Source organism: Puntigrus tetrazona, chromosome 3, assembly GCF_018831695.1.
Source record: "Puntigrus tetrazona isolate hp1 chromosome 3, ASM1883169v1, whole genome shotgun sequence".
NCBI classification, from domain to species: domain Eukaryota; kingdom Metazoa; phylum Chordata; class Actinopteri; order Cypriniformes; family Cyprinidae; genus Puntigrus; species Puntigrus tetrazona.
This window is the reverse complement of record NC_056701.1, coordinates 23,695,824-23,709,502: the sequence shown is the minus strand read 5'-3', so window position 1 is coordinate 23,709,502 and position 13,679 is coordinate 23,695,824. Positions and strand designations below refer to the sequence as shown.

The following is a 13,679-nucleotide window of genomic DNA, read 5'->3' as shown; positions in this document are numbered from 1 at the left end:
TCAGTGAGCTGAGAAGAGAAATAGAGAAAGAGAAAAGGAAAATCTTTGGTCAGCTTATTCCTCCCTCCCTCTTTCTCTCTCTCCTCCCTCTCTTACTTTCTCAAGACTCCCATGTCTCCCATTCCTCTCCTGAACATACGCTCAATCACAGACAGGAAGACTTATCTATTTAATGTACTTGTACTTTGAGTCTGAAGAGTATCAAAGAAGGGAAACCTTTGTGTGTCCAAATGAGCTCTTTTTAGACGAAGAACTTGAAGTCCGTTTCTTTAAATAAAAAAGAAAACCCTGCTTTGCGTTAGATACATCGTGAAGACCCACAGAACGTAAACATTTATAACACAAACAGAAACTCAATAAGAACTGTTGCATGTTGTTATATGAATAACCCAGATTTTGGTCGTTGGAGACACATGTTCATCTCCAGTAAAGGAATTTCAGGCAAAATGGAGCTTAGACTAATAATAGTAATTCATCAGGCACTTCCCTGAAAACACACACATCTGCTGGGAGTTTCCATTGATTCTTTTCTAAATAAATGTTCACTATGCTATACTCAAAAGGCATGCATGCATTTGGTGATTTACTTTTACTTGGAAAAATGAAGTTTCCCAAGGTAACCTAAGACTAAAGGCAATCATATGTAATTCAGAGTAAAAAAAAAAAAAAAAAAAAGAATATGTGGTTGAAGAGTCAGCATTAATAATAGAGCTCACGGATGATAGCCAACAGTGCATGTTCAGCTTTATGTTTCAGCACATATGAATCAGTAAAAAAAAACTTTTGAGGTTGTGTAAATATTAACTGTAATACACACCCTTCTTTGAATTCACACACTCATCTGTTTTGCATTAGTATGTCTGGGTCACTGGTTGAATTCCTGTTACTTATGCAATAGCAATCATCTCATTCTCTCCATATGGAAAGAAAATTAAAGTCTGCCATTGACCTTCGATTGACAAAAGGCTGATTTTGTCCTCTACTCAACCCGTGCTGCATTCCTCTCCATCTGCTGCCTCATTTTCCTTTCGATGTCGTCGTCCAACATTCTCCTCTGCAGCTTTGCGTTCATAATTATTCTCCGTTAACATCGAGATCTGCAAAAAGCGTTATTGTGAAGCGTTTCTTTTGGGAATGCACAAATATTTAAGAAATTAAAGGAACAGTTCGCCCGTCTCTTTGCCTTGAGAGGAGACTTCAAGCAGAATTAAAAGGTACATCAACCTCCCCTGGAACTATTAGCCAGACCTTTCTCAATTTTCTTTTGCAGTGACTTAATTTATTATGAATGTGCATTGTCCCCGCTTCATTAGATAGATCATTTAAAAAGAAAAATGCCCTTTCCGGTGTCACACAGATTTTTCGTGGAACACAGAGATATCAAGCAAAATGTTCCTGCTGATATTTTGTGAATAAAATACAATAGCAAATAATGTGTCAGTGTTTATTATAATCAGTCTTGAAAACAGGTATGTGTTCAGCTTAATATTTTCATATTTAATGCACCATAGCTGAATCACAGCATTCATTTCTTTCTTTAAAAAATCCTACTGACCACAAACTTTTGAAACGAACTATTCTAACCTATTGCACTTTTTTTTATAGCATTATATCCCATTCGTATTAAAGCGGTTCATTGCCTCTCCAATATTATGCATGCGTCCTAAGTTCTATGCGATATTAGCAATTCTCAACACTTTTTAGGGCAGATAGGGTGGATAGTATGCACACTGGGACTCACATGACTCACTGCTGCCTCCTGGTGGAAATCCCTGCTGGTTGGTTTTAGCTAGTCTGGCTTTTAGAAGGTTTATGGCCACATCTGCAGCCTGCCTAGGCTGGTTTTAGCTCTTTTTTTTCCAGCAGGGATAGTATCAGCAGTTAGCCCAAATTCCCTCAAATATGGTGAAATCCAGTGTCAGGGATCATTAACAAAACACTCAAAAACGTACTTTACACAAACTAGATAAAGAGCATGCTAACGGTGCTCTTTCAGCTCCTTGTCTAGAAAAAAACCCTGCTTTTTGTTATGGTTCACTGAGTTCATCTTTTCAGGCCACGCAGGGGAGATAAGCTTGACTTGTCTGGTTACACAAGCTCTACGCCGGTGAGCGGAAACACGCTGGCACTTATAAATGTCAGACCGCATAGTTTACAACCTGCAGAACTTCACTCATTCACTCACACACACACACACACACACACACACACACACACACACACACACAGGATTTCTGTGGAAACATCATGACGTTCACACCAATATATATTTTTGGGAATTTATTTAATTCTGTAAGTTACGTGCCAGTAAGAATACATAATATAAAAACGTACAAAAACAAACAATGACAAAACATGACAATAATTGAGTAATTGCAACAAGTGCGAAATTCATCGTTGTTCAGACAAAAAAAAATGCATATTTTACAGATCAGAAAAAGGTTAATAGGGTACATTTTATTTTGATGGAGAAAATAAATGCTTATTCTCAAAGACAGCCTATGATGCAGAAATGCTCAGATATCGTGACTGCATGTGCCCTACGTTTTAATTATTTAACATTTAAAAATATGAGATTTAAAGGTTTTCAGTTTTCTCTTTACACAGAGTTCTGGAAGGTTTGGAGAACGGGTGCGACATTCCGCATAAAGGACAAATTGCTTTATGGCATCAACAGCCGTAATTACGACATATTTTACTACAGTGAATTCCTCTTAATGACCCACAGTGGGCGCTTCTAGTCACAAAATACACAAAACTACATACAGCTGGTTTAAAACTTTGTTAGAAAACGTATATAGGAGTGTTGCAAAATCTCAAAAGGTGATATATATATATATATATATATATATATATATATATATATATATATATATATATATATATATATATATATATATATATATATATATATACACTTTAAACAATCTTGATTCTTCTGCAAAGTTACTTCACATTTGAAAAGCAGCATTTATACCATGTTTATAGCAGTCAGATAAACATGAAATAAGAGTTAATAGCAGCTAAAAATCAAGCAAATGCTTTGCGCTTGATACTGAGTATTAAAAATGTAAAAATGTTCGGTTTGGAAAATGAACACCTAAATCTTTTTAACCAATTATATTTCTAGCTAAATTATGAAATGTTAGCAACGTAAAAGGTGGTGGAAATAACCTGCGTAACAGCTGAAGTCGTATAAGCTATATTCAGCCTTAACATTTGCTGAATCAGTTTTATCACATCAATCAAGCAAACCTTAAATTCGTTAAAACGTAATGTACTGCTTCCCTCATATGAGTCAATATACAAAAAAGTAAAGCAATCAGCTGACTGAGCTTTAAGTTTCACTATATCATCTTTATTACAGTGGCACTGGCATTCAAAAGTCCAGGACATGCTTTCAAATCTAGCTTATCTTGATGCCGTAGAAACAGTTTAAATCTGTTATAATGCAGCTCACATTCTTTATCACCACTTCATTCATGCAAACAGGATATAGTAAAGTGTACAATTTGCAGCGTTGTGAAGAATTAATGCCAATAAACTGGAAGACACACAAGAAGGAGCAGTCAGGTACTTATTAGGGTTTGAGTCAATAGACTAACTTCACAAACACGTTTGTTTTCTTTAGCAGTGTCTATAAATGTGAGGAAACGGGCAAGTTGTCATGTTTAAAATTTCAAAACAAATATGTTACCATCTCTTAAATATTTGCTGCATTCATTGTTCAGTTTCATGAATCCCATTCATTTTATAAGCTGTTTATTATCAAGTTCCCGATTTGACAGCTTGCCTCAACAGAGTGGGGCATGTTGTCACAAAGGTCAATGTGATCGGTGTGTTATGATTATCAATTTTTTTTTCCCTGCATAATAACTATAAATATGTTCACCATATATGTTTATCCAAGCCTCTAAGGTACACTACTACTCAGAGTTTGTGGTCAGTAATAAGATCAAATTAATACTTCTATCCAGCAAGGACACAATAAATTGACCAAAAATGACAGCAAAGACATTTATAATGCTACAAATGATTTCTATTTCGAATAAATCCACCAACAAATGTAGCATGGTTTCCACAAAAATATCAAGCAGCAATACTGATAACACGGAAAATGTTTCTAAAGGATCATGTGACACTGAAGACTGGAGTAATGGCTGCTAAAAAAGTCCATAGCAGGAATACATTTTAAAATATATTAAAATAAAAAACAAAACAGCTCTTTTAAATTCTAAAAAAAATATTCCACAATACTTCTATGTGTACAGTATTTTTCAATCAAACAAATGCAGAGCATTGTGAGCATAAGAGACTTCTTTTGAAAACATTAAAAGGATTATTGACCCCAAACATTTCTATTCTGCTACTATAGAAACTGACTTTCAAAGATAAACCTGGGTTGTTTTCCCCTACACATACAGAGACAGAGCAGGCCTGCGTTCAGATGGATTTGTTGCTGTATTTCTGCATCTCCTTCAGGGTCAGGTAGCCGCTTCCGCAGGGCTCGATCATGGAGGAGGCTCTGACCACGGCGGCCTCTGCCGGCTCCGAGCCGGACGCGCCGCCGCTCGCTCTCGCAGGTTCAGACAGCGGCGTGCTGACGGCCACCGGAGACAAACTCTCCGGCCGGCGAACAGCACTGTGGGAACCCTGCGACAGCGACATGATGAAGGAGATCAGCGCCTGTCCTTCCACCGCACACGTCTCGGCGTCCCTCCAATCTTCATCTTCCTGCTCGTCCTCACAGAGCTCCTCTCCGGCCATGCCGAACCCCGAATCCGGGCTCACGGGCTGATCCGTCTGGTAACTTGGGGTTTGCAAACAGTCGTAAGAAGACCCGGGTGAGGACGCAGTGGAGCTCGTGGCTTCCTCGGGGTGGTAGCTGAAGTACACGGGGCAGGATTCGAGATAAAGAGAGCCTCTGTTGGATTTGCTGTAGAAGTAACCCATGTTAGAGAAAACGGATGAGGACGCGTGACTAGTGCCGCTGTTCTCCAGCCCAGAGTCCACCTGATTGAACACTGCAGCAGACATCTGAGCGGCGGGATCCATCAAGGACACGTCCCAAAAATTGCTGACCTCTACAGGTGAGATATCGTCACACGACTGAAGGGTAAGAAAAGGCCCAACAGAATTCTGACAGCCCAGCCATTTCTGTGCAGGAGGAAATGCACATGTGGTCAGTGTGTGTGTGTGTGTGTGTGTGTGTGTGTGTTCTGTGGCTTGCTGAAACATGATATGAGTAGGCATTTGAAAGAAAAGCAACATTTGAGTGTGTGTGTGTGTGTGTGTGTGTGTGCGTGTGAGTTTGTATGGGTAAGATTTTGCATATGAAGAGAAACCTGAGAATGTTATTATTATTGTTATATACTTGTGTATTTATGAACTACCCCTGTGCTGGTGAAAATAGCTTATGTAATATAATAGTCAATGTCTAATATTGTTCTGAAAAATGTTAATACTTTATTCAGCAAGTGAATTGATCAAAAGTAATCATTATAAAATACTGATTTCAAATAAATGTTTTTAAATAATAATAATAATATTTTTTCATATCAGCATATTAGAATGATTTCTGATAATTGTGGGACACTCCAGACTGGAGTAATAATGCTGAAAATTCTGCTTTGTGTCACAGGAATACATTACATTTTAAAATACATTCAAACTGAAATATTGTTATTGTAATAATATGCCAGAATATTTCTGTTTTTACTGTCTCATTGATCAAACGAACGCAGCCTGGAGGCTTCTTTCAAAAGCATTACTGAGCATTGAATCTTACTGAGCTCAAATATTTGAACGGTAGAGTAAACAAACACTTAGGAAACTAGTATAGTTCACGCGCAGGAAATACAGCTGAACTCACCCGGAAGTTTCCACCGTGAACGGTGTGAAGAGGCTGGAAATATTTGGAGGGGTCGGGAACATGCTGATTGTTTGGTTTTATTGACCTGCAAAGAAATAATTATAATAATGCTTGATTATGATGCACGAACAAACTCAAATATCAGGTACAAACACCAAAGGTTCATCACAAACGGTGTTGGAAACACTGTAGGTAGACACACACACACACACACACCTACACACAACCACACAGCACTTTCCACAAATAGAGTAAAAACTAGGGCTGAACGTCTTAAAAATGAGGTCAAGCATTTGTTTTACTCCTACTTTAAAGGGTCAAAAAAGGGGCTTTAACCTTCAGAAAAAGTTTTTCATCCACCTCAGGAGTCCAAACTAAATATTTCTACGACAAACTAAGTTTTGTAGGATTTCATGCATTTCTTAAATATATAATATAATATAATATAATATAATATAATATAATATAATATAATATAATATAATATAATATAAATTAAGTAATAAAACTGTAATAATATATATCAAGACACGTATGTATATGATACTCACCGTTTGCTTTTCTTTAGTTTACAGATGACCAAACAAAGAGAAGTAAGAACAAGCAAGATGAGGCTTCCAATGATCAGAACAATACGAATATCATCAGGCACTAAAGCAAAAAAAAAAAATGCTGTCATGATATATATTATCATCTTATGTCACTAATATAACTCTAATATGGGGCTGGTAAGAGGCCAACCTGATGGAGATACATCATATCTTGGTTTCATCGGTGGCTTTCCAATCTCAGATCTCCAGGACACAGTAGGACTCCAGTCGCTCCATTCCCCACGAAAATAACCATGATCCAAGGGCTCAACGGGCTTCACACGTACCCTGGCCTGGTACACCTCTCCCACAGTCAGTTTATTATGGTCCAGCTGCACGTCATTTTCCTGAGAGCAATTCCTAAGTGTTGCTGTCTAAAGCACAGAAGCATGCAAAAAAAAAAAAAATGCAACCATACATGAACTCACAAAAACATTTACAAATATTTAAATACGTGCGATTTCATTTGATTAATTAATTTGGTAAATGTTAAAGATAACATGCCAATCAAACAAACGAGCGCTTACCTCCCAGCTTGTATGTAAGGCTTTAACCTGCAGCTGAAATTCATAAGATTTTATGGCTTCTGGAAAGTTACTGCCTTTACTCCAAGTTATTCTGTCCTCACTTACAGTGGGCATATCTGGGGGTTGGGTCTTAACTTAACAACAAAACAGAAAAACACACAGCCGTTAAAAATATTTCAAAAGAGGATGCGAAGACACGAGGTGCGCTCCGTCTGAACGTGAAGCAGGAGTTTTGAAATCCTAACCGATTATGATCTGGTTGCAGCGCACACATAAAGAGAATCTTTACAGATGATCTGCCCTTGAATCTGAAGCATGCACACACTACAGGATTGGGCTCGGCGAACGGCATAGGGAACAAGGGAACATCGATGCGTCACTTCACAGGAAGTGGAGAGGGAGAATCAATCAGCCATGTTTTTTCACGTCTCTCCAAGAGCACGTATTATTCGTGACTTTGGGCTTCTTTATGTGGAAATGTTCTTTTGATGGACATGTCTGCTTGCAGTTTAGCCAACCAGCGTATTAATTTAACTGCAGTATAGTAATTTGTTAGATGTTCTGCCCCCTTATTAGGAATAAATCGCCTTCAAAAAGAAGGCGCCTGAGTCTGGAGAATGGAGTCGAGTGCCTGTTCAAGTCAGTTACATCTATAAACTGACTACTCTAGTTCTGTCTTTGTTTACTAGTTCAAACTGCTTGCAAATGTTAGAGGCAGCAATTTATTAATTGCTGCATAATTACCAAAAGGATGCATTTACATATTGTAAAGTATAGGTTTGTAGTACATTTTACAACTTGTACCATGACCTAGTTAAACCATAGCCACAACTTAATGGTTTTGCAACTCTATAGTTCCACCATGGTATTTGTAGTACAAATACAAATGGTAATCAATCCTTCAAAAAAACATGGTTGATAAGTAAGAACACATTGTTCTAATGCAATGCTTAGTTTTTTCTAAAATAAATGCATACTATGTGCAAACAAGTTATAATGAGGTGGTTGTTTTGCAACAAGGTGGAGATGTATTGATGGAAAAGTGGCAAGTAAAAAAAAATTGTGAAAAAAGTAAGCATATAAATCCCAGCTTTGGTTTTTACACTTTTTATGTGCTGATGATGGCCGTACAAAAAATATTGTTGTCCATTTTTTTTTTTTTTTTTTTTTACAGGAGGCCTGGATGAGTGTGAGATTTCCCGGCCTAAAATTTTGTCCCTGCTGTTAATTATCACAGGCTTTAAAAATATATATTTTACTCATGTAATATCATAATCTGCGTGACCCTGCCATTTATTTTCCCTGCTCAAAAAAACACTCCAGCTAAAACCAGCCTAGGATGGTTGGCTGATTTTGCCTGGTCCGACTGGGAGACCAGCTGGAATGACCATCTCACTGTTATGTACGCTTTAGGTGTGATGTAAATGAATGCCTAAACAACAGAAGTTTAAAGTTTGACAAAGTGTGTATTTCACCTGCTGCATCACCAAACAGATTGCAAACAGATCGCATAGCAGAAGTACAAGAAGCCATCAACTAGTATAGATTTTGAACAAGTTTAACAAGTAAAAGGTATTGAAAGATTGAGATTGAGATTAAGGCAACTGACTGCAGTTATAATGCTTCTTCAAAGCAAAGTTACTTGCATACTATATTTGTTGATTTTTATTTTTTATTTTTTCCATTTTTCATTTTTCATTTCCTTTCACTTTACTTGTATTACAAGATATAATGTTGTAGTATAGGTTAGTAGTAGGCTATGCAATTTTCCCAGATTGGTTTGACACATCGTCATCGTTTACTTTAGCTGTCATTTATATTTTGTCCTTTATTCCAATCCTAAACAACAACAACAAAATCTTAAATTGATTCTTTTACCCATTTTTTAAAAACTGCCCTTATGTTCAAATGAATTATTTTGTATTTTTGATGGTTTTTGCACATTTACGTCTAAAAATACTTTTCCATGCCCATTTTTATCATACTTTGATGTATGTGTGTGTATTACCCGCATATCTAATAGCAGAATTAATTCTACTTACTGTGTCGGCTAGGCTGATAATGTATTTTAGTGACGACAGATCCATTACAGGTTACATTCAACCAGAACTTATTGACGAAAAAAAAGTGCTGCGTTAAAGAGAAGGGAAAACAAGAAGAGAGTATGTGTTCATCAACTATATAATACAATACAAATGAATATAACTGTAACATAATTCGATTCTATTTCTACTTACATGTTTGTCAAAGCTTAAAGAACAGCTTCTCCTAGAAGGTGATTGATTGCTCAGTGGCAGCAGTTCACAGGATCTAGAAACACATCTACAAACACGTACAAACTCAATTCAGATTTTAAAAGGTGCATACATCAGCGTTAAAAATGTTCATCCTGAGATTTGAAACTGAAACCTCAAACCTTTTTATGTCACATTTCCCCCCAAGCACGCATCGCTGGTCAGACGAAAATGTCGAGTTCCACCACACACAAGAAATGTCGGTCACATAATCGCTCACACAGGCCAGACCTTCTGTTTTTGCAGTAATAAGAGAAGATAGAAGACATATGCTTTATTTTTCGTTATTTAAAACAGTATACAAAATGAGCAAACTAAAAGGTTCCCTGCAAAATAGATATATTAACTGGTTCTTTCTGGGAACATTATTTTATGTGTGTAAAAACATAATGTCTAAACGGGTTACCTGTTTGCGTATTTCTGGACTGGCCGGTTCCATAAAATATGATCAAGGTGAAGAAAGAAGTATGCCATTGACCCTTCATCACTTCTTGGATCTTAAACACACGTTCAAAATAAAACTGAGAAAATAACGGCAATTTAAATATCTGTTTGACTGAACACACTAAAAAGTACCTTATAGGAAAGTTCAAGGAAAGACTGTTCGCTCGGCGGCCATTTTTGCAATGCCTCCAGGCAGCTCAAACAAGACCAAGTCCAATCTAAATAAATGGGGGAATCCTGAAATCGGCCGAAATGCCCCATGGCTCTGGTTTCAAAAGAAACCTGAGGCTAGACCACCCGGTGCACATGAGCGCAGTTATGTCTCGCTTACGACTGCGCATACGCAACGGCTGGTCTGGCTTCAGGTTACTCTGCGAATCTGATTTTCTATCCAAAGATATTGACCAAAGTAATCACTAAATATTCAAAATATGCCACGATCCTCCACAGGCTCTGTGTGAATCTACATCACTGCGTATGAAGTCAGGTTCACCGCTCCAACATGGCGGCTGCATCTACCTGCCTGGAGTGGTTCAATGGGGCATCTAAATGTTTATGATTTGATGTCGTAAGTTGCATCATATGTCGAGTCATAGGTCAGCTAAGAATCCGGAGGCGTATAGGTTATTTTCACAACATATATATCCACTTTACGGAGCTTTAAAATAATGGCCGCTATCCACAAGCATTACTAAGCTTGGAAAAGCCATACATTTTTTAAAAACTCAAGACTGTCTTCATCTGAAAAAAGAAAGTCATATACACCTAGCTTTGGGGTTAGTAAAATATGGGGTAATTTTCATTTTTGGGTGAACTATTGCTTTAGGACTGAGAAGTATATTCTGCTGCTGTGTGAATGTGGCCTCACATTCTTAAAAGCTGACAACTATTCTTCTATGAAGAACCTTTAAGATCCATGGAAGCTCTCTACTGCACTAAAGATTCTTTGTAGTGAAAAAGGTTCTCTTTTGTGAACTGTTCAGTGAAATATTCTTTAGAGCAAATGGTGCTTTTCTGGCGTCACTCACTGTGAAAATCCCGTTTGGAACCTTTATTTACAAAATCGTATGTGGTTAACACTTGGTTTCAATGTAGAACAATCACGGTTGTCTTAATCTGTTGTCTATATATCAATTTCTGTGATCATATCTAGTATGGTATTCAGTTGATCTTTTAATAACTCTGTAGAAAAGTGCTATGAAGTCGCAAGCTGTCGCTATGGAGATATGACTAAGAGCGTGACCACAAATGTAGCTGGTTTTTAACTGTGGCTGAAAGTGACACATATAGAAATGCACAAAATAGACCATATTTCTCCTGGGAAGGATAACTACGTCAGACTGAACTGGGATGGTAAAACAAGCCAATCTAAGCAATGCAAGAATAGTATTTCATCCATTTAGCATAGCGCACACTTTTAAGCCTATGTCTAACGCTTGATTGGCTGCTAGCAGCCTAGTTGTCGCAATTGTAGTTTGAAGGTGTAGTTCACCCGAAAATTAAAATCCTCATTTTCTCACCGTCGTGCTGTTCCAGTTTAAGTTTCTTTTTTCTAATGAACATACTTTCTAATGAGATATTTCGAAGAAAGCTAGTAACCAAACGGCTGACGTTAGGAAAAAATGTTTGGATTAACGATTCCTTTAATGTTAGTTCAATGCAAAGTCTGTCATTATTTACTCACCTTCATATGAAAGCCTATTCCGAAGGCAATCCTGGCAGTTCTGGGTTTATATTTTACAACTGAGACGTGCACAATTAGTTTCTCGCAATACGAATTTGTTTTACAGCTCACAATTTACAGTTTACGCATCTCTCCGTTCTGAACAGGCTTCCGTATTCTCATACTGTCCCAGACCTGTACGATTTTCTTTTAGACCTTTTTCAAAAAGGCATCTTTGCTTTATTATGATTCGACAGTTATTAGACGGCAAGTAAAGAGCGAAGGGTCGGGAGAGGTCCGCAAGCCGGGACTCAAACTCGGGACGCCCGAAGAGTAACAGCCCTTTAAATCGGTGCGCTGCCCATGAGGAAGATGATGTTTTGAACAATGTCTAAAATGACAAAAAGTTGAAAAAAGGTTTAGAACAAAATGAGCGTGAGTAAATTACAAGATAATTTCATTTCAGGGTTATCTTTCCCTTCAAGTGATTTTTTTTAACGTTTGTGCATAATCGTTGACTGGTTTATGTCGCAGTTTTGCACAAAAAAGCAATCAGTCAGTCAGAGGAGCTTTAATTTTTTTTTAATTCTGACTTTCACTTTTAAATGGCATCGCTGTGGCTTTTTTTTTGTACCTGACAGGATGTTGCCCAAAGAAAACGGTAAACTGCATAACATGCATATTGAATTCCATTGCAAAATTCTTGACGTGAACTTTAGATGCGTTTTAGATGCGCGTATGTGACAAGCTACCTTTGGCTCTTTTGCTGAGTGGGCCATTGTCAGCAGCGCACCCCTCTCTGTGAGTGGGTGGTCAACCTGTATACAGGCAATTTCCACTAACACTACAAAACGACGCCCACAGACAACAACAGAAAGCCTCAGCTGTAACCGTAAGGGTGACTTCTTGTAAAAAGCGTACATTTACACCAACGGCCAAAGCGGTGAGAGATATCAAACAGTGACAGGACACTTCTACAGCAAGCACTGACGGTGCGGTTTTACTTTAACAATTTAAAAAGTGAGAGATGAGTAATTCCAAAACGCCTTACACGACACACCATCTTGAACCTCAACTCCTAATCTGAGTGATCGCTGCAAACATATGGTTTCGTAAACGCTTTAGCATTTCCTAGCTCTTGGGCTACTCTTAAGATCACCTGATTAAAACAGACCAACTAGTACAGTTAAAAGTGTATTTATCAAAGCATAATGAGTATATTCACCACTCATTTATTTACTAATGATACACGACCGATCAACAATCAACCGATACAGTGACCGTAAAGTGGCTAGACCTCTTTAAAATGTAGGTTGTTGAATTAGACGACTAAATATCTGGCTAAAAGTGACATTCAGGAATATATTATCGTAGAGAATTTCTTGGAACTACCCATCTACTCACTTCTTGAGTCATTTTGCGATCACTTTTAAGCAGCGGGGGATCACTTTTAGCAGATGAATTCACTTCTCATCATGTTCCAGAGTGATGTAGAACTACCAAATGTCACAAAACACGCTGAGTCTTCAGCAGTACATCTACTGATTCATCATTAAAAACAACCAAAATCCTCCTTGTAAATTGTTTATTTGAAATAAATGCTGCTCGGTTTGACATGCAATGCATGCAATGACATTCATTTTTTTAAAAGGGCTTAAGTACATTCAAGTACATTTTAGGGTCAGCGTGCATGGCATTACGTAACCTTTTTTTAAAATCAGACACATCATTGCTCAGCCCAGCAGTTATTTAATATCGGAAGTATAAGACTTACCCTTCACTTACAGCTTTCTGCGCAGGCACCATGGATGCTGAGGTCTGTCTCTCTGTCTACCTGACCCCCAACTCTTCATCCTCCTCCCTTTACCGCTCTCGTTCTCTCTCTCTCTGCCCCTCCCCTTCTACCTCCATCTGTCAGGAGGATCTCTTTCTTTAACACTCAACTCCTTCCTTTCTGTTACTCATTCGTCCTCTCTCTTTCTCTCTCTCTCTCTCTCTCTCTCTCTCTCTCTCTCTCTCTCTCTCTCTCTCTGTCTCTCTCTTTACAATTGCATTCTCTTCCTCTCTTCTCATTATATGTAACCACAGAGTCCTCTGACAAGTTTATAAAACGTGAAACATTAAATCAAAAGGCCAAAGTGCCTCAAGACTGCTCGATACATTGATGCTTGTTCTTCTTCCTTATTATTATTAATGTGCGTTTTATTATTCTGTCTTTGATTATATATAGTTTTGAGACAAACCGATGTTTGATTTTAGAGCAAGGGTAGATAGTTAGAAGCTATTAGG

General features: G+C 37.8%; 1 protein-coding gene across 6 annotated transcripts; it reads right to left on the bottom strand.

Annotated features, from left to right (window-relative positions):
- Positions 1–4,064: 4,064 nt before the first annotated feature.
- Positions 4,065–13,310, bottom strand: il2rb (interleukin 2 receptor, beta). 6 transcript variants are annotated; one of them, XM_043235509.1, is made up of 11 exons: positions 13,165–13,307; positions 9,860–11,781; positions 9,690–9,780; positions 9,406–9,517; positions 9,227–9,311; positions 9,032–9,119; positions 6,990–7,123; positions 6,614–6,836; positions 6,424–6,523; positions 5,873–5,957; positions 4,065–5,157 (listed from the first exon to the last, which is right to left on the bottom strand). In XM_043235509.1, exons 2-11 carry the CDS (start codon positions 9,986–9,988, stop codon positions 4,444–4,446), a joined length of 1,761 nt encoding a protein of 586 aa, XP_043091444.1. In that variant the 5' UTR covers positions 9,989–11,781; positions 13,165–13,307; the 3' UTR covers positions 4,065–4,443. The 6 variants fall into 6 exon arrangements, with proteins under 6 accessions (XP_043091444.1, XP_043091446.1, XP_043091449.1 ...); XM_043235511.1 differs by having other exon boundaries at positions 9,690–9,804; positions 11,412–11,781; XM_043235514.1 differs by having other exon boundaries at positions 11,412–11,781.
- Between the last annotated feature and the right edge of the window lie 369 nt (positions 13,311–13,679).